The sequence below is a fragment of the Solea solea genome, chromosome 6, assembly GCF_958295425.1.
Source record: "Solea solea chromosome 6, fSolSol10.1, whole genome shotgun sequence".
NCBI classification, from domain to species: Eukaryota; Metazoa; Chordata; class Actinopteri; order Pleuronectiformes; family Soleidae; genus Solea; species Solea solea.
In genome coordinates this window covers 10,553,313-10,574,347 of record NC_081139.1, presented here as the reverse complement: position 1 = coordinate 10,574,347, position 21,035 = coordinate 10,553,313, and the positions used below count along the sequence as shown (strand labels likewise).

General features: G+C 39.8%; 1 protein-coding gene and 1 long non-coding RNA gene across 2 annotated transcripts; one reads left to right on the top strand and one right to left on the bottom strand.

The window, feature by feature from the left end:
* The first annotated feature begins 1,843 nt into the window (after window positions 1-1,843).
* On the top strand, window positions 1,844-15,346 carry LOC131461404 (uncharacterized). The gene is made up of 3 exons (XR_009240473.1): window positions 1,844-1,995; window positions 2,614-2,764; window positions 14,856-15,346. It is a non-coding gene; the product is annotated as an uncharacterized LOC131461404 (long non-coding RNA).
* si:ch211-286o17.1 (hematopoietic progenitor cell antigen CD34) lies at window positions 3,796-19,939 on the bottom strand. Its single transcript, XM_058632649.1, has 8 exons — window positions 19,713-19,939; window positions 10,344-10,439; window positions 9,409-9,650; window positions 8,932-9,024; window positions 7,310-7,430; window positions 6,944-6,996; window positions 5,809-5,958; window positions 3,796-5,236 (listed from the first exon to the last, which is right to left on the bottom strand). The coding sequence occupies exons 1-8, from the start codon at window positions 19,801-19,803 to the stop codon at window positions 5,054-5,056; spliced, it is 1,029 nt and encodes a 342-aa protein (XP_058488632.1). The 5' UTR covers window positions 19,804-19,939; the 3' UTR covers window positions 3,796-5,053.
* Between the last annotated feature and the right edge of the window lie 1,096 nt (window positions 19,940-21,035).

The following is a 21,035-nucleotide window of genomic DNA, read 5'->3' as shown; positions in this document are numbered from 1 at the left end:
CCCACAACAAAGATTACGCACTACCCATCTCTTGCGCAGCATCCTATTCCGAGCTCTGGCTTCACACGCCATCCCTGCCGATTCCACGCTTTGTTTACTTCCACATTTTAACACAAGACGCGGCCATAACTCCACTTTAACACCGAGCACAACTACGCAGCCTGCTCCACCATCGCAGCGGAAATTCCCAGTGGATTTCATGTGGTTTGCGTGTCGCTCCTTCCCGCTGACGCAGTTTTAATTTACCTGTTGTCATGTCGATGATGAAACACTCGTGATTACCAGAAAGTGTTTACAACATTTTCCTCGTCAGCCCTTTGCTCTCTGTGCTACGGTAAACTCCGGACTTTTTATTTTCTTTAATAGACTTAACACTTGCGCCTCTCGGCTTTAATTCTTAGCGAGCACTCGAGTGGTTATGAATAACATAGTGGTATTCTCTACGTAACATACGCAGCGTTGTGCTCTCGTTCTATTACAACACAAATGACTTACGTGTTTATCGCAAGCATGTTTTCCTCATTTCCCCAGTGGCGAGAGACTCTTGTCGATGTCCCGACCGGCGCCAGTCAGAGCCGCTCCCCGCTCAGCAAACACTCCACTCGGCTTCTGTTTCAGCGTCACTGTCGCCGTTAGCGATCTCGGTGCGTTACGTTTGACACCGTGTATCCTCCAAACGATTTTCCATAGCGCAACACGGTAACTCCGCCCCGGACACTCCCCCGGTCAGTGGTTGGTGGAGCGGCTGAAGAGTCTTTCCTCATCACCAGAATCACATGTGGCTGACGCATGTTTACAAACATCGGTGAGATCACATGGAAATGGCGCCGTTTTACCGTAAACTACCTCCCTTTGACGCAGCGTCCAGATGTCGTGCCGAGAGACAATTATTCCCGAAAACACATCAGATGAACATTTCCGTTTACATTTAAGTGGACAGCGCCTGTCACATCAGGCCAATGGTCATATCACATGGATACACTGTACAATCAGGAATTAAACACAACATTAAAACAGGTTTTTATTCATTTATTTATTTATTTATTTGCTGTTTTTGTGTGTGTTTTGGAATATTTCAGGGCATGGCGCCTTTATGAATAATTGACAGCTCAAAACAATTTTATAGTAACAATAATTACAAAAATAAAGGACAGAGACACACTGATAGATCGATAGACAGACAGACAGATATCTATCTATCTATCTATCTATCTATCTATCTATCCATCCATCCATCTATCTATTAAATAAATTACTGGTACGACTATCTATCTACTATTTTGAGTCTGGTATCAGTGTCTTATTAAATTGGTAGGTAATACACATTTTGAAGTGATATTATAGCTCAGTATAGCTCAGTATAGACGTTATGTAGATTATAGAAATGACTCAGAATAGTCGTTTTTCATTGTGTCCTATCACACAGATCAGAATGAGGACCATCTCTGAGTGGGCACAGCTCAACAGAGGCCTGAGGAGACGTGACGTCTTGCTGACTCATTTTTCTGACTCATCATCTGACAAGGAAAAGAGGGCAACACTATGATATTTTATGTTCAGTTACCTCACGTTTTACTCTGAATCAGTTCAAGTGATAAAGCTATCAGTTTAACACCCCTTATATATACTTATCTTTGGTTTATTTACTTGTTTTCTGATTGTATTTCATTTATTTACTTACGTGTCTGTTTGAGTTGTAGTTTTGTCTTCGTCGTGTTGTTCTTTTCTAGGTAAAGCCTTAGTCTTGTGCAATGGTATTATATTATTAAAAAAAATAGAAAGAAAGAAGAAAGAAAAAAAGGTCTTGACTGTATTTTACGGTAACTGACTCACTGCTCCACTTTACTGTCCCTTACGGTAAGGGACACGTTACGTCATCTCACGCGGGTTTCGGCGGGAAATCATCTCAGCTGAGCTCACCATCACATAAAGTAAAGCCCAGTGTTTGTGTCGGTCAGCGATGGTCATTTTTTTTAAACTCCCACCGTGTTTAAAGTAAGTATACAAACTGGAGCCAGTGTCGTTAAATGGCAGCGCTCATACATTTCACATACACAGCGTTTGAACAGAACAAGCCTTTTAAACGTCACATATAGCAACAGTCAACGTTGTAATGAAACAGCTAGAAGTCAAGCTCACGATAAAGTCGACTTTTCTGTCATAAATAACACCACATGAGTTGGTCGTTGCGGTTTTATTCTACAGTCTCTTCAGTTGTAGTGCGATAGCGACATTCTCCCAGTAGATGGAGTTAAAGCCTCAACTATTGTGCTCTAGCACATGGCTCGACTTGTGCTAGCGACTTGTGAAGAAATGCATGTGTTAATAATCATAGATACATTATTTATGGATCCACAGGAAATGTAGACATCCAGTTGCTGCTACTGTACAATACATGCATATCATTTTAATAAATAAAGATAATGATGGTAATGGACTGGGTCAACCAATAAGCTTGGTGATGCTGGCCCCTCAGAAACAAACATGTGGATCTGATATGTTGCAAATGAATGGAGAGACAATTTGCAGGGCAACATGGATGTTAGAAAATATAGCCATGACTGTGCGATAAATGACAAATGGGACTGACATTTTAAATATGTGTTGTTGAAGGATTTGGAGTGACCTTCAGTGACAGAGTGATGAGGAGGCCTTGATCAGAGTCACCGTGAGATGCTGTCAACAAAACACCACTGCACCTGTGACCTCGCGTACCAATTCAGCCTTACAGCAGCCAGTGGCCATCTCTGTCCCAGTGAGTGTGGTAAGTGAACCATTACAGCAAGCATGTGTAGGCTGTCAGAGTGTAACACACACACACACACACACACACACGGGATGATAAAGTAATGCATATTCCAGATGACCCACAGGCAGAATGACAGGTGACCTTCTGACCATGTGCTGTGTGACTGAATCTTCACGGCCATTAGGAGCCCCAAGGAAAAGCCCCTTTGTCTCTAAATACTTGTTGACATTGGCAGCGGACCATTACTGACAGCACCAGTAGTAAAAACATAAAGTTTTTAAGATACAGATTAACAGATTTGATTCAGACTAGATCGAAATATTAACTTTAAACTGCTGGAAAGATCTACTGTATGAAGGAGACTACCTTTTTGTTTGGCCTGTGAGGTATATTGTGATATGGATATCAGTACAGTTATCTAAACTTGCTTAACATCGACACTTGTTTTTGCAGGGGGAACTGTTGACAAACTAATCGACGCATACATCAACGCTTGTAGGCCGGGGGGGGATAATACATTACTCAAAAGTTGTTGTTGGATCATAGATAAAAGATATTAATGCGCTATGAGACCAGTTATGTACAGGACAAATATGCTTGTTTATAATACATGATATTGTACCATCCAGAGTTAAACCCCTGTGTTTATGGGTGCTTGTGTACGTATGTGTGTATGTATGTATGTATGTATATATATATATGTGTATGTGTGTATATATGTATGTATGTGTATATATATATGTATATATGTATATATATATATATATATATATATATATATATATATGTATATGTGTGTATATATATATATATATATATGTATATATACATAAGCTGCTCCTGTGGACAACTTTGCATTTTTGTAACTTGGGAAAAGGTTTCTCATCACTGCTGATTTGGAGAACTTTGGTGTTTGCAAGTAATTTTCTTTAAGTGCTGTAGGTGTGAGTGTGAATTTTCTTGTGACCCTCAAAGGATTTGTGGTAGAAAACAAATGAATGAACATTCTTAAACCAAATAAGCACCACTGACACGACACACAATGATATTGTCAACAATCACAGTTTATGAATCAGACACAGTTACTACTAACAGAGAAAACAGGCTTATTTACACATGCAGGACATTATGAAAGCACCTAGTTTTAGAGGCTAAAAAAAGTGTAAAAAAATAAAGGACCACTGATGCATTTTTTTGTATCAACAAGGAGATAAAGGCAGTCTTTGGAATGCTGAACTTGCTGTGTGTCATGTGGGAATTTCATGGTAGTGATTTTTGATTACCGACCTGGCAAGTTATAAAACTCCCAAGCTATATGTTCCGCCCTTTTTGAAAAAAAAAGGGTTGGAAAAAATGCTGCTGGACTTAACTATTCACAAAGGCAGTGGTAAAGCGTAACAGTTAAAGTTATTTGAAGTTGGAAAAAACAACAACTGTACAGATGTCATGAAAAATACTGTGTTCAACCACTAAAACAGAAATGTATGCTTTGCAAGCTATTCTAATAAACAGTAGTTATCAAGGTATAGTTTTTTGTTATGCTATCATTATTAAGCACTGAGGCAAAGTGTTCTCTGACCTTTAACATCATGGTTAGGGTGGCATGTTAATTCTTCAGTAAACCAAAGATCATGTTTGCTCGCCTAACAATGTCGACCTTATACTGTCACCCGTTCTTTGGTTTCTACGAAGAATGTCAAAAATGGCCCGTTTTTATTCAAGGATGGCCATCTCTGAGATAATCTTCATCTGTCTTTAAATTCTAACCCCAGTATCATTTATTTTTCACTTTATATGTCATAAAGAAAACATTAAGCAGTGAGTGTCAGCCCTTTTTACAATATCACATAGACTGGTTTTATTTATGCCTGCCTTCATTGGTTTAATTGCATTCTCTGCTTCTTTGTGAGGGATCAACGTCACATATTTGGCATTGTTTACTGATCCTAGAATGATCACTTCAGGGCTGAAGTCAGGGCAACTAACAGCCTCCTGCTGATCAATCCCAGTCCCAAACAGGCTCCTCTTGACACCGTGGCCAGTGATCCCAAACTTTTCACATTACAGGCATTGTCATTATTGTCATTGTCGCGATGAGTGTCATCATTGTTGACGTCACCATTCTGGTGGGTACAAGGTGAGGGTAGAAGGAGTGGGCGTGAATCTTGTTGGTGGGTCGGTCATGTTGTTGTCATTTACCATTTTCTCAATGTGTGGACAGTCTCTGAGGCAGCAGAGGGACTTGTGGATGTTGTGTCCCAGTTTGTGATTGGTTTAGCAGGAGCAGGTGGTGAGTGTCGAGATTCACATCTCAGTGTCTGCCACTGCATTCTGGGAGTGTCCGTTAGTGGTGGTGACCTGGCTGGTCCCATTTTCGGGTGGAGATTCTCCATTGGTGGTGGGCTTGTCGATGGGCTCCTGGGGCAAGGGGGCCACAGACACCAGCGTATTAGCTTGGTTCTCCTCGTCTACCTGGAAAGAATCCGCCTATGGACAGAATAGAGCCATCACTTGATATCGGAGTTTCGAAATGGATGAAAACATTTTAATTTTACCGTTCAAATATGACTAACAAACCATCAAGAAAGTGTGGCAGATTGATTTGTTTTTGTGGGTTGTGGTCAAAATTAAACAAAGATGTTCTTCATGGGTGAAGTTTATGGGTTTCAGCTGTGTGCACTTAGAGGAGTATTGGAATTATTTTATGGGTGAGAAATGAGATGTACGCAAGCTTGTTGTTTTACTTCTAACAGAACCTGTTATCCATGTGTAAGTGACTTAGTAAAGATATGATGACGTGTTCTTTGCCAGTGACGAGCTTGCGGATAATATTTAAGAATATTATTCACGGTTTCATGAACATGGGTGTGCCCCCATATGAAAGCATTTAAAATGATGTCATGGGTTCTCACAAAACAATAAACAGAATATGTAGCCCCATGGGAGGAGGTTGAAGCAGAAAGCAGAAAGCTTATCCAAAGCTCACAATACTCTTCTGTTCTCACGTAGTAGTATTAAAGGGGAAACTATAGGATAGATATCTCTTTGACTTTACTCACCAGTCTGACACCTTTGGAGTTCTTGCGGTGGGTCTTGAAGTAATAACCAGCTACCAGCAGTGCAGCAAGCACAAGGCCGGTCAGCAGCAGGGAAACCAGAACCAACTTGGAGTTTTTCCCCCAATGAGGCACAGCTTCCTCCACATCAGTCTGAACCCAGAAATGACAATGAAACAACACCAAAGCCATCACTCAGCTGATCACGACAGCTTTTAGCAAGCCAAATACATTCTTTCACTCGGTATGAAGTACAACTGACATACATGTTGACAAGAGACTTATGCTGATTATGTCATTACACCATAAATGAAAAGTATACACTTCCCTTTGTACTATGTCTATAAAACGTTGTATTATATATTAGGATAATTGTGATTATGTGTTCTGTAAATTGTGCAACTGATATTGTATTAAATGTGATGCAAATGGAAACAATTGTATAGCTTATGGAGTGGGTTTCAGGACAAGGGTGTTTTTTGGACTTGAGTATTTCATGCATCAGCATTCTGTCGTCTTTTTGAAAAAAAATCAGGACAGAATGCTGAAAAAAGGAAGACAACCTCACTATCCTTTTTTGTGCCCAGATAAAAACATTTTTAGCTCTTGATTATGGCAATATTGAACCAAAGCCAGTGAGCAGACTGAAAGAAATACTTTTTACGCTACACACTGTTAAAGTGCTAATGAGGTTTTTACTGCGTATGGTGGACTAAGGCAAGAAAAATGTACGTCAAATACAAAGAGATGGATGGGTGTGAGAGGCACACCCATACCCCAAGATTATTCCCTAGGTACTGGGGAAAAATGCTCTGCAGCTGACAAATTGATTGTTTGTGGTCTTTTTATTTTGTCACACAAGTTGTCATCTTGGCAGCTCGAAGTATTTGCAAAACACGGGGAGTGTTTTTCTTCTGCCGAGTGCATGTTCTCATCCAGTCAGGTTATGAGTCAGCAAACAACTTGTCAGTTGTTGCTATAGTCTCTATATTTTATGGGACTTTTTTTTACCATCTTGATTCATGCCTTGGTCATGACCATAGAGAATCACAATAATGCACTTGAACCTGACTTTACAGTTCCCAAATTATTTTTTGGGAACTGACTGAAATACTCTCTAAAGAAAGTGGTACTTTACCTTATCTTTGATGTTGTCGTTATTGAATTTGTTAGCCATGCCTGTAACATCGTCTGCAAAAAAAAGAAATGATTTCATGTTAAAATATATATTCATTCACAAACAATGCCAGACTTCCCTTTGGCAAAATGGAAATGGATACGGTACATCCCCCAAAACCCTGGAAGTCATCATTCTTCAGTGTAACTGTAACTGTACTTTCCTGCAAAATACCGTAGTGTTGACTCACTCACTAACTTCTAGCCATCAGTGCTGCTTGGGAAATTTAACAATTTAACCTTCACAAAGGCTTCACGGCAAAATATCAAATGAAAGCTGATGGTGTGTAATGGTATGTTTCGTTTGTGCTGTGAGAATGTTACTCACCTTCAACATACTTTCCAGACACAAGGATTTCATCAGTGTTGTCCTCTTGGTAGATTTCTAGTTTACAATCCTCACCACACAGCTCCTGCAGAACACTTTCAATCTTCACTTTGGTGTCTTTCTGCAAGGTGACAAAAATGTAAGATTATTAGCATTAAAATGTTTCACGAAAATGAAGATTGAATCCGTCTTGCACCCTCAGTTATTTTCCATCCCTCCTTTAACACTTTAACATCTTTATCTGTTACTTGTCTTGAATCCAAGAAGGGCTATTACAACCTTTTGCACGACCTTTACCCTGATCTGATCCTAACATAAAATCTGCTGCCTCCTCTTTTGGGAGCTCTTATTCCACATTTCAGGAGTGGACAGGAGGCTTTTTTACAAGACTGGAGTAGGAAACAGTGACCTCTGTCTCTCATTTTCTTAAAACTAGAGTGACATTTGGTCTTAATATTTCCTCTGCTATATCATGAAAGTGTTCACACCGAGTCACTAAGAGACTCTCATTTACTCTGCTGGGTGTGAGATATTGCCATAGCCTGCTTTATTTTAAATGGAGTCATAGTTCATTCATATCTGAGGATTGGATACCGTATCTGTGTCTGAGATGAAAAAAAACAAATGCCATGACTCATCTAACCCACACTTCAAACAGAAAAATGGTCAAAGCCATTTTTTCTTAAGCTATTTTAAATAATAATTGAATATCTTCATTGCCATTGGACGTTCACAATGTACAGGGAAATTGGAATTTCTTTGTACAGTAACTGCGTGTTTAAGAAATATTTTCAGGGTTTATGAGCATATCTGCTGGATATAAAACCATGATATATTTTAAAATTGTAAAAAGCATTAAACCTTTTTTATGAGCAGAATTCATTTCATGATAGTTCTTTTTGGAATCTATAATTATTTGATTCCCCAATCTGTTGATACATTTAGCATTTTGCAGACTGGCTAAATAGTAAGTCCTTGGTTTACCAAACGTTTTACTTATGTGGAAATGTAAGAGAGAAGGCAGTCCAGCTGAATTGAATGGTAATTCTGGCCTTGTTCAAATGTTTAAATGTTAAATGCCGGATTTGATGCTCGGGCTGTGAGAAGTTACATAGAAGTTAGAATTTCTGTAGACCTCAAAGCTGGCGCACTAACAAAACACAAACCCACACCCACATTGCTGCCTCAGGCCTCTATACGTTATATAATCTATGGTGGCATTGAGCCCACTCTCAGTCTTCCCTCGCAACTCAATCCACACCCTGACTCACAGACATTTTTTTCGCTGTGTCTTCTGTCTGATTTTAAATAGGTAAGAATTTATTACAGCGTGGCATCAAAACAAGGACAAGGACAGAGACTATTTTTTTCTATCTGACATACTTTGTTGGTTTAAGTGTGTACGTGCATCAGTCTTTTGTCCTCCTGCAGGATCGTATGGCCTGTGATTATTTTCTGCTCTTTGCATTTTGTTGTTTGCACTTCAATTTAAAAAAATTTAACACAAACTTGACTTATTTTCTCTCTCTCCCTTTTTGTTTTACAAAGATATTTTCATTCTACAGTATATACAGTACTGCACATCACATTAGTAACAGACAGAGAATGTGTTTTAAACATACACAGCTGGAGGATTCCTTGAGTTTCAGATTGACAGCATTCTTATTCTGGACCACCTCTTTGCTGACACAGATGACATCATCCTTTGGCGTTGGCTGCGCAGAGAGAAACCAAAACCTTGTATTTATCCAATTACTTTACTTCTTAACTATAAATATACGTTACAGCTGAGCTACAACACAGCAGACTTTTTTGAGAAACAAACCCATTTGACATCATTTTGAAATTATTCATGTAATGCAAAATTATGTAGGATTGTCAACATTTGTAAACAGAATATTTAAAAACGCTTTTATTTTTTATATATATATATACATTTCTCAGCAAAATCAGAATCCTTAGCAAATAGTGTCATGTCACATTATCATCTGAAACATTTGGAAATGAAAAATAAGAGTTTCATACTAACATGGCAAAGTAAATGTAGTATTAAATAATTAAATGTAAATATTATATAACTTGCATTAGATTTGGCTTACCTGTGGTATGTTCCTGGGGCCATCACCTCTGGGAGGTATCGGTGCCGGGGTTTCCGCTTCCTCCACTTTGGGTTTTTCAGTAATTGCTTTGACGGTGGTCTGAGTTCCTGCATCAACTGCTTTCTCGGCATCTGCTGGGCTGCTGTCCATGTCGTTTCCTGCTGCTGCTGTAGTCTGTCCAGCCAGTTCTGGAGACTTTAGAGTAGGGAGCACCAAGATTTGGCCCTGTGAACTTTCTGGCTCTGTTTATATAAAAAGAAAAAACAAAAAAAACCTTTAACTTGAATGTTTATTTTACACCTTATTAAAAGTGTTTGCCTTTATTTAGAGGTTTGATTTCAAACTAAAAGACCCAGGTGCACAGGTTTACTGGGACGTTCATAGGATTTGGTTAAATCCAAGCCTTTGAGTAACATTAAAATGCAAATGGCCCTCTTTAGAACTGCTTTAAATCTGTCAATAATAGATCCTATCAAATCCTACACACTGGTCCTTTCATTCTGAAAAGTGATGTTTGTGTGATCTTGTCTCATTGGACACTTTAAATACACTTTTTGAATGCAGAATATATGATTTTATATAGTATTTTGTATATTTTTTTACATCCTATTGAGTATGCTGTATGCTTGAATAGTTGTATCCGTGCCCTAACCTCTGTGTACTGCTGCCCGTCTTTGCCAGGACATCTCTTGCACAAGAGATTTATTCATGAATTAGTTTTTATTCCCCGAGTATCAACCGATACCAATATCAGTCCGTTAGGGTCAATTAAAAACTTTAAAACTATTGAACCTGTTAACACATTTTTGTGTTAACTCTGTCACTCACATTCTCTGGAGATTCTCCTGCTACCACTGATGAATCAAGCTACAGATGTAAGCTCATTATTTATTTGTATGAATGAATGCCAGTGAGTGTGTGTGTGTGTTTTTTACCTGGAAATTTAGTTGTCCCTGGAATCATATCCCCTCGTACATGTCCCTCCAGCGACTGTGCTGTCACAGCGACAAGGTCCTGTGCAATGACACCTGCTGTAAAATCAGAGTAAGATCTTGTGTCAGTTATTTAAATAATAATAATAATAATGTGTGTGTGTGCTGTGCAGTGGGACATTTCACAAAACAATTCTACACAGTCTGTTCTTACATCACAAAGTGTCAGCACTGTGGAACTGTCTGTCATAAGTATCCAATTGTACAAGATCTGCATGAGCCAGAAGCTCTGACCTCCTGTTCACTCCCACTGGGACGTGTGCAAGGATCTTCTCAGGGAAACCATTAGGCTCCTGACGAACACACTGTGCACTACATCATGGATTTATGTCAATGGTTTTATTCTAAAAATAAGCCATGGACCAAGCTAAGACTTTGGCAGCTCAAAATTATTTTCTCTCACTCACCTAGGATAATATTTATATTCTTATAAAACTATACAAATGGGGAAAAATGTCTACTGGTGAGTTAGTTTTACTTTCTATGGATTGAGAACATTTTAGAGCACTTTATTTCTTTAAGACAAAGAGGTGTTCGGCGGCAGCTCCACGTCGTCATGTACAAATGGAAAGAAAGTTGTTTTCTGGATGATGTAATGAGTAGTTGTTTCCCCACATAAACCTATTCTTCTACACACATGACTTATAATTTGGCGTAGTAGCTCAGAGCTCATGTGACCCGTCTGTTTTCTTCATGGTCCTGTCTTTACATGAGTTATAACCCTAATGAACTTGGTGTGTGAGAATTCTTCCCTGTGTTTACTGTAAGATTCCTTTGTGTCCCTGGAGGCCTACCTCTGCATTGGTGGAATATTAGGTAATAGATCTTATTGCAGTAGATAAATGATACTCTCAGATCCATGGATCACGTCATGAAGTAATTTACTTTGAAATGCAATCTCTCTCACTTGGGCTTGAAAACATCTTGTGGGTACAATGACTCACTTTAGTTTGGGCATGAGTGGAATATACGAGCAAAAAAACGGTTTCTCAGATAGCAAATATTTTTTCCATCAGCTATGTTGATGAAAAAACTCGAATTAAATGAGGCACTGAGAGTGAATGAATACATCATTCATTCATTGTCTCCCGCTTTATCCTCTACATGAGGGTCACTCGGGGCTGTAGCCAATCCCAGCTGACATGGGGTGACAGGCGGGTTGCATCCTATGTCCATCACTTTCACAACAGTCAATTTGTAGTGTCCAATTAACTTAATATACATGCTGTGGTTTGATGTGGAAGGAACATGGAGTACCTGGAGAGAACCCACGTGCACATGGAGTGAAAATAGAATCATGTAGTCGCTTTTCCAAAATACTTTGTGACGTTATGACTTATATGTCATATAAAATATTCATATATATATATTCATATTCATTTCATAAATATGAAATGAAAGTCTTGTTTCTTGTTCGGTTCTTTTAGCTGGATAAAGTTTAGGGTTTGTTTGATTCTCTGCTATTTTATAAAACATATGCCAATACAACCCACAACCACTGAGCTGTTGAGCCTCAGGTCATTATTGCTGTGAATTTCTCAGGTCAAATTGCAATGTTAGAGTGAAACCTCAAATACCCCAGAATGCAATCCCTGTACCCAGATCTCCCGCTCTGCTCCTAACAACAGCATTACCTCATTTTCAAAACATTCCCATACATCATAAACTCTGTAGATTTCAGTACTTATCACTGTCTTGCTCTGTAATTTATTTAAGAAGTGTATTGTGCTGTGCCCTCTTGAGCATTTTTTTCTTTTCTTTAATCTGGTACTTTATGTAAAGTCTTAACACTGTGTGACTTTAAAACATGTTGAAAAAATAAAAATGTGAACAATTATGTAAAACATGATTTTGTGCCTGTGGTGATAACCTTTAGAAACACAGATGTACTCAAATGTATACAGAAACTGATCAGTATCTTACATGCAATACATTCCCGAGTGACTGTTATGTTTAGAAATAAAGCCAATGATAGCAAAGCATTCGTCATCTGAAATCATGTTCCACACATTGAGTTCTTAATTTGATGTCTAGCATGAGCCGGTGTATTTAAAATGCCTACTGATAATCTGTGATAAATTGTGCTGTTGAGATTTAGACAATTCAATTATTCTTGAGTCCCTTTTGTGTTATGCGTTTTGTTGTATTTGAGGTCACTCAGGCTAAAATGAAATCCTGGAAAGGTCTACCCATGATGCACTACTTTGATATTAAAAGGCCATCAGTGTTCAGTACATACCAGCTTTAATGACGGGTTAGCCGTTCCTGTTGGAAAATGGTCACACAAATTTATGATTCAGATTAAATTGATGTTTTTATATTGCTTTAAAAATTGCTCCGTGTGTATAACATTATTGCTTTGTACATCTAGTCCACTCACTCACATGGTTTCACTGTTTCAAGTTGTTACTTAAGGTTTCCACACATTTATTCACACAATGGTGGCACTGTGACATGTCTACTGACTTCCTTAGATGGGTCAACGTGACAGACAGGTGCCACAAGTACTGAGTAAATGCTGTGTGTGCTGTGTTTGCAAATGGGGGGCGCAATAATCTCCAAGGAGGTCTTGGAGCATGCTCAGCAACTGTCCATTGCAGCTGTCTGTCATTCAGTGTCCAGCAGAAGTAAGCCTGGAACACCTTGTACTGTAAGTGTTTAGCTTGTATAAGGAAAAGCCAGGGTTACTAACCTCTGAGCAGTTTTGCACTTTCTGTAATCATGTCAAATCTACTCTAAAAGCCCTCTCGTGTGTATGTACAATATGCTTGGTGTCTCTAGTTCACTATCTGGAGTATGTGAGTGGGTGTGGACCAGCAGCAGGTCAAGGACTCCCTAACCTTGTAAGTCAGTCTTTTAGACTCCTTTCTCCATCTTGTAGCATACAGCTGTCACCCATCCACCATCTCTGGGTGGTCTGTTTGTTTATTTTACTGGAAATGATGAGGTACTAAATGGGTGAGATGGTCGTGCGTAAATCATGTTTTCTCATTCAGATGTGACACATGGGAGTACCTGAGTGCCAGAGGCCAAAATGTGTTGGTTTAGCTTTGGGATTGCTTTCTGTTAATGGAAGGATGAGTTGCAGAGGAGGTAACACTTTTGATGGTGTTTATAGAAGTCTAAAGACAGAAGCTGAAGCTCATGATCATGATCATGTTTAGCATTTAGCCTCTGGATTCTTTTGGAGATATTGAGTTACTCTGAGGTAATGGTGACTCTGTCCAAGGTTGTGTAGCATATTTCTTTTAGTTTTGAGGGATTTAGGATAACATCCACATTATAAAAGACAACAGGCTCCTGGTACCAGAATGCTCCACTTAAAGGTTCAGAACGTAATTTGAACAATGTAAATGTGAACGGTTGTGATGTTGTGCCTTCATGTTTTGTGGATTAATGTGTATGGTGGCAAACCAGTTTCCCCTTAGGGATAAATGAAGTTAATCCTGTCCTAAAAGTCTTGTGTAATGGCACCTCAAGCACACTTGTAAAAGTTGCCTGTTACATTTTCATGAAGCATCACATGCTAGTTGAGGTTCCAGACACAGCTAATAAAGCTATCTGACCTGCCATCAGCTGTTTCACACACCCATTATCTTGACAGACCAGAGCCCACATGGAACAAACCCTCTCAAAATACAGTATTGTGCAAAAGACATAGGGAACCATAAGCTTTGCTGTTTTTATGTCTGTCAAATTCTGTGATCACTGGCATTTGGATTGGAATGATGTGACTGAATGTTTGTCTTTTATAGTAGCACAATTTCCATTAGTTTAGGTCATTTGCTAAAGCATGTCTTGAATAGACCCTCTGATTTCTTCAAAATCTGCTGTTCCATCACAGCTACTCTGTGCTGGATTGCAGACTGAGAAGTTGCCTTTGGTCATCTGCCGCAAAACAAAGTCAGTGTGTGTGTTGGTGCTTATCAGATGAGAGGAGCTCAGGATAAAGAGCTGCAATAACATTTTTAGGCCATATCAACCCAACTCGCTTTAACTGGGAGCCATCTTCCATAACTTCTGACTTGATGTGCTGTAATTAATACATCACTGATTTTAGCCTTGTTCCCTGCTTGGGGTCAGCACACTTCCTTACACTGTGACCTCTGACCCCATCAGTGACTTGCTGCCCTTTACCCTCCACTCACTCATTGAGAGTCACAGATGAAGATGATTATTCAATGACGTTCCTGAACATTGAAACTAATTCATGCAGTACACGCTTGCTTACATCTGAGACATCAGCAACCCCTGAGCCCCATGACAGATACCCACCCAAATTTGTCCTTCATTCCTTTTTCTTACACAATGCTTTAAAGCAGCCAAAACGATCACTCATCAGGCGCGTGTCTGGCCATTATTGCACAAACACAACAAACCTAAGCCAGGCATTTTAATCAACCCTGACTCCATATGTTGTACAGCATGGGACCTGACTTCATTGCTCTCTTGAAGATTTTCCCACCAGATGCCATGGATGACGGCTGTGGTCTGGAAATACTCCACCCTGCAACCCCCCATCTCTTGGGATTCCGGATGGAGGAATGTGGCAGGCTTTGGAGGAGACGAGCCTTCTTCCCTCCCAACTCTTCCCGTCTCCTCACCCTCTCCAAGTCACGCACAACTAATCCCAGCCATCTATTGAGGTGAGATGCAAGTCGTCTCACCTTCCTCAACGTACGGTGTAATATTCAACAACATGCCAAGGGTCAAATTGTGACAGCTAATTTCTCTCCCATGATCCCAGACAGCTTTCCTCTGTCTTAAGTATTTTAGTCTTCCTTGTGTATCTAATGGCTTAAGTTCCACGTGGAGGCACACTTACACCTCTTGGATATGACCTTATGCCTGAAAACTCAACTTTGCCAGCAGAGTGCTTCACTGACCATATCTGTTCTACCTTCTGTAATGTACAGACTATTAAATAAAACCTTGTCTTAATTTCACCCACTTTTAAATGCAGCCAATGCACCTATTTGTCTTTAAGTGAAACAAGAACCAGCTGTTGGATGTTTTAGACACTGTCATGGCTTTGGCCTGAGTCCCAGTCCTAGCCTGGCTTAAAAAGATCTGTGCAACAATGTCCATTGAGGGACAAACTGTGAAAATATGACCCTCCATCCCTCCTGGAGCCCCCTGACCCCTTCTTGTTTCTGTTAAGAAAACCCTATGCCTTGCATTAAAACACAGTAAGGTGATAATAGTCTGCAAAGGTTTGTGGAACACTGTGTCAAATTCCCGATTTCAGTCAGCCAACACCCCTCCAACTCATGCAGAGGTTACCATGTGATGTAGTGTTTTCATAAAGCCAAGACACTCCACTCACTCACTGGTGTCTCACAAGTTGAACAAAGTTGGCAGCTTTGAACAGTGCCAAAAATTGTATTTTTCTCTGCTGGAGTTGATGCTGACTAGAAATGTCTCAACTGTTCTGAGCATGTGAGAGTCTGTCTCACTAAGACAGATTCTATAAAGAATCTCAAGACACATTGTCTCTCCTTTTCAACCAGGGTTGTAGCACATATTCTTATAAGGAACAAGAGCCTTGATTGAGTGTGTGGGGGGGTGGGGGTGGGTTAATGGTGATGTGCCTATTATGACGCGTAACACAATACATGCACTTACTGCACCAACCCTGTGAAAAGGTCCTAATATTCCCACTATTTTCCTTGTTGTGCTGCCTTTGCGCTTGGCCTGGATTTGTACAGTAAAAGTGGAGGCATCACTTTCTGGCAACAGCTTGATAGAAATAAGATACACATGCACAGTTGCACCCTCCACCCTTCCCTCAGTCATTCACTTCAGCATGGATTCAGAGTTGCATAGAGGTAGAGGTAAAACATTAAACAAAAGGGTATGTTGTGAATTTTTGTTAATCTATTGCAAAAATATACAAGTGCTCGTTATTTTTCTCTTCATGAGCCCCATATGTGGTTACCTCATTATTTTTGCATAATCAACACTCTATTCATTCAGTGTGGTTTTCATTATTTGATATCCTCCTGCTCTTGAAGAGTCTTAATTGAAGAGTTAAGAGCGCTCAGTGGAATGTGACATTGGAACCCAGTCCCTTAGGGTTGAACACACTGTGCAACTCGACCCTCACTGAAACAACAGACTGCTGACCCCACTATGTTGACCCTCCCACTCTGCTCCGCCATGCCTGTTGTTCCTGTCACAGCGATTAAGAGCAGAACCTGGGCCATTCTCCTTCCTTGGCACAATATCAACTGGGTCTCATGGTTTCAATCAGGGTGTTGAAGCTGCTCTCACTCCACCAACACTACCCAGCTGCAGTGTTCGCCCAACCTAGCCCTCAGGCAGCAGCGGCTTCTTATCAAGAGCTGGCTCCCTGTTCTTCGGGAATACAATCAGGAAACATGACATCTGCTTTCATTTGGCAGCATTATATCACCACCCACCCTGACCCGCCCCCCCCCCCGACACACACGCTCCCAATTGACCACTGCAGTTTCACTGCCTTGTGCATTACCTTGAATGAGCCTGTCTGTTTTGAGTGTATGCAGGTAGACTGTTACCGGATCCTGTTGCAAAGTTGAACCATATCTCGCCATCAATAGCTTAGAGGCTCAACATTGATTCTGTCCAGAAAGAATTTGAGACATACAATTTTGTTCTTAATTCTAGAAGAGTAATTGCTTGCACACACACCCAAAGTATTGAAGGTATTGAAAAACAGCTTTAATAGGCCATACAATTGCTGGGCCGAAGTGCACTTATTCAGTGCAAACTAAGATGTGTTTGGTGCTTTAATTCATCATTCCCTTTCACTTCAGCATACTTTTTTAGACCCTGTTGCCATCTGATACTCGGATAAATCTTTGCCTTCCCTTTTCCCTCCATGTATCCACTTTACAGCAGACCAGAGTGCACAGCAAACTCTGGTCTGATCAGGGAACTGCAATTTCAGCTCTTGCAGTATATGAATAATATTTAGAATTATTCACTTACAGTGTAGTTTACGTTGTGAGACCGACTGGCTTGATGCGCAGCTTACCATCTTTTCACCTTGTTGTGCGGTCAAATGACGATGCCATCGTGTTTTTTTGTTTGACATTATGACATTTTAAATGTTAATATAATACATATCTATGTGTATATGTATATATATATGTATATATATATATGTATGTATATATATGTATGTATATATATATATATATATGTATGTATATATATATATGTGTATGTATATGTATATATATATATATATATTTAAATGTAGAATGCTGCAATGCAACAGGACACACAGGTAAATTGATTTTAATAAAATTCCTGCTCCATTTTTTTCTGATAAATAAAAATAATAATAATAATTGTATGTGTGAAAAAGAATGGCTCTGTAAATAAAACCAGTTATAAAAACATAAAACACATATATGTGTATGTGTTGGCTATGTCTTGAATGTGCTCATAGCTATAGAAAGACAGTGATATGTGTGTGGACCCAGATGTCTTGTTGTCACCACTGGCTAACTTGACTCTGAGTCTCAACTTGGCTTGCTCTGAGCTACTTTCTTCTTGAAGATTAAGCACGCTGTTGTTTTTCTCTGGCGCATCTGCTACTTCAATGGCTACAACATAAACAATGATTTACATAATTACATGCTCTGGGGTTGGCAGAGATGTTGGGCAGGGTTCCTACTGTTCCTGCTTAACTAGAGAGCCTCCTAAAACCACTTCATAGCACAGACAGAGCTTTAACTGTACTACAAAAATTGCTTTCAAGTACAGTTTTCAGATATTTGAACTGAGTCTTTCCAAGCATGTGACATTCCAGTCATGTCAGTGACAACAAAGTCAACGTGAGCATATTTTGGCCTCTGTGGATTTCTTCTATCTTCAATCAACATGGATGTGTTTCCCCCCCTCAGTGTTTCTCAGTGATTATGTCCTGATGCTCACCACCATCTGTGAATCCGCTCTGACCTCATCGTAGTAAAGTTGTTCAGTAGACTCAGCTTTCCTGAATGTGCATAACAACTTACCATCTCTCAGGTTGACAGGACCGTTCAACAAGAGGGATTTTTGTCTGACTAAGGAGACCGATGCTTTATAGTTCAGTTATTTTCTTTGCGCAGTCCACATCTGTATGAAATATATTTGCCATTCATCTACATCTTGGTTATACGTTTAGAAAAGTATATAATCAATACATAAAATATAATAAATGTATATAATCTCATCTCATCTCAGAAGTATAATGAAGGCTCTGCTACTTCTGGTTTAAAGTTGTTGTTTTTTTAGTTTGATATGATGCCAAGGCAGTTTTATTTTCCAAAGCAGATGTATCTGCTTCTCTCTGCTGATGATCTCATCCCCATAAGACAAGAGGTTTGAATTAAGAAATCTCGTGTGAGATTCGTCTACAGCCACAACAGAGAGCACTGCAAATGCTAGCATAGCTATAGTTCATTCTCAGCTTCATTTTCTTTGTCATATTGGACATGCCTCGTGTTTCTTTTGGCCAAAAATGTGGCTGTCCAATATGGAAGGCAAATATTTTCCCCCTCCATATGATTTATCACCTATTTCTCCTCATGATATTGCAGATAGGATATGTTCTAATCTGGAGTTTTCTGCAAATGCATGCCTGAGTACTTGTAAAAACAGTTATATTGTGCCCATGAGCTTTTAGACTTTACGAATACTTTATCTCTGCCTGATATAAATCAATAAAAAATATTATTAAACTCGAATTGACTTGCTTAACGTAATTTTAAGATACTTAAGTGGAATATAGCATTTTATAATAAAATAAATCCAATTACTTGATGCTTCACTGTGGCACCTAGCAGAGCACAACCACATTTTTGAAATGCACATCAACAACCAAACTCCACACCCTCCTCTCACGCACACTTCTGGCCTCCCATTGAAACCGGCTAAAAATAAACATGCATGTTTCTTAAAGTCCTTGAAGATCATGGGAATCAGGTCAATGGAATAGCAGGCATAGCGACAAAGGCTGGTTTGTGTAAGGTTTTTAAACTGAATAAAGTAATAAAGTCAAACTCATTTCTACAGTTACTGTAAGGTGATAAATGCAGAATTTCACATTTAAATACATAGAATGACTCAAGTGTTGTTGATTTCAGTATATAATATGTTAGCATTCCAGTGAGTGAAAGGGTTGTAGGGTTAAAACCTGGATTCAGCTCAAAGACCATTCAAACAAACACTCCTCTCCGTTCCAACCCCACCCCTCCTGGCCTTCCCTCCCTGTCCCTCCAGATGGTCTTAAAAGCTTTTGAAAAGCTGACAATTTTATATGTAATTGTGACTACTTACTATTTATGAGGGAGGCGATGAGTAGCAAGGTAATAGCCAACATTTTGCAGGGGTTTTCTTTTCTCTTTGCAGGTGATGCTGCCATTCTCATCCTGGGTGCACACACGTCCGAAAGGGTGTGAGTGAAAAGGGAGGGAAAGTGGAAGAGAGTAGGCTAAAGCTGGTGGAGCCTGAGCAGTTTAAGGTTTCCTCTTACACAGAGCAGGACAGGGTGGATAAAGCACCGCTTGTGTTCTGTCAGTTTTTATATACTCCCCCTCACCCCACCCTCTCCCTACTCCCTTACCATGGCCCAGCCCTACGCCCATGTCTTCCACTGGTTACATTAACCCTTCCTCCTGTGCCCCCACCTCTCCATGAGAAGAACGAGCATGTAATGGAGGGAAATGAGAAGAATGAAGTCTTTTTGGGATGTTGAGTATTTTTAAACAAGAAAAACTTTCTGCAGCATTCTTCAAATACCCAAGTTTTTATGCTTACATGTAGACACGAATGATTACGTTCCCATGCTGCATTATAACCATCCTATATTTTGTTTAAGTGGGAAAAATTAAAACGTATTCACACTATCTTACTATTGTGCTTGAACTGTGAACCCTGTCCGGTTTGGAGCATTAATCCACCTCACAAAAAAAGGTGATAGCTGACAATAGCCTGTGACACTCTAGGCCTTAATAGGCTTATCAAGATGGACTAGAGAGCTGAATAATCATACACGAAACAAAGGTGCTGTCTACTGTTATGTTAATAGTATTAATCCATTTTAGTGGCCCAAAGCCCCCACTGCTCAGCAAGGCCATCAATCAACAACCACCATCCAAGTGGTGGAGACACCACAGGATCCGCTTAAAACCATTCACACTTCCACAGACTCCTGAAAGCACCCAGCCCCCCTGCAACTTGAGGATCTTTGCTTTACTTTTGTTAGCTCTTTGTAAGCTCTCTCTGCTAAAGTTCTCATGCTCCGTGTAAATCACACATCTGGAACCACTGGAGAAGGTATGCTAAATGACTTGTTAAAAAAAAAAAAAAAAACACCCTCCTAGACAAAGAAAAAAAGAAGAAGCAACAACTACAAGTCCGAAGTAAACTAAACCCCAGCAAAATCTTTCACGCTTGAGAAATGGTCTTGTAATTTGATACCAGTTCTTGATCCCTGTTGTACCCCAGTCCCTGTTCTGGCCCCATACCCCCATCACTCCATTTCCTCCCTGTTACCTCTTAACCCCCCCTTGCTGGACTCACTATTCAATACTCAAACAGCAGGGTGTTGAGGTGGGCAAATGGCCCCTCACTGTGACCCAAGATGAGCTTTGGTGAAAA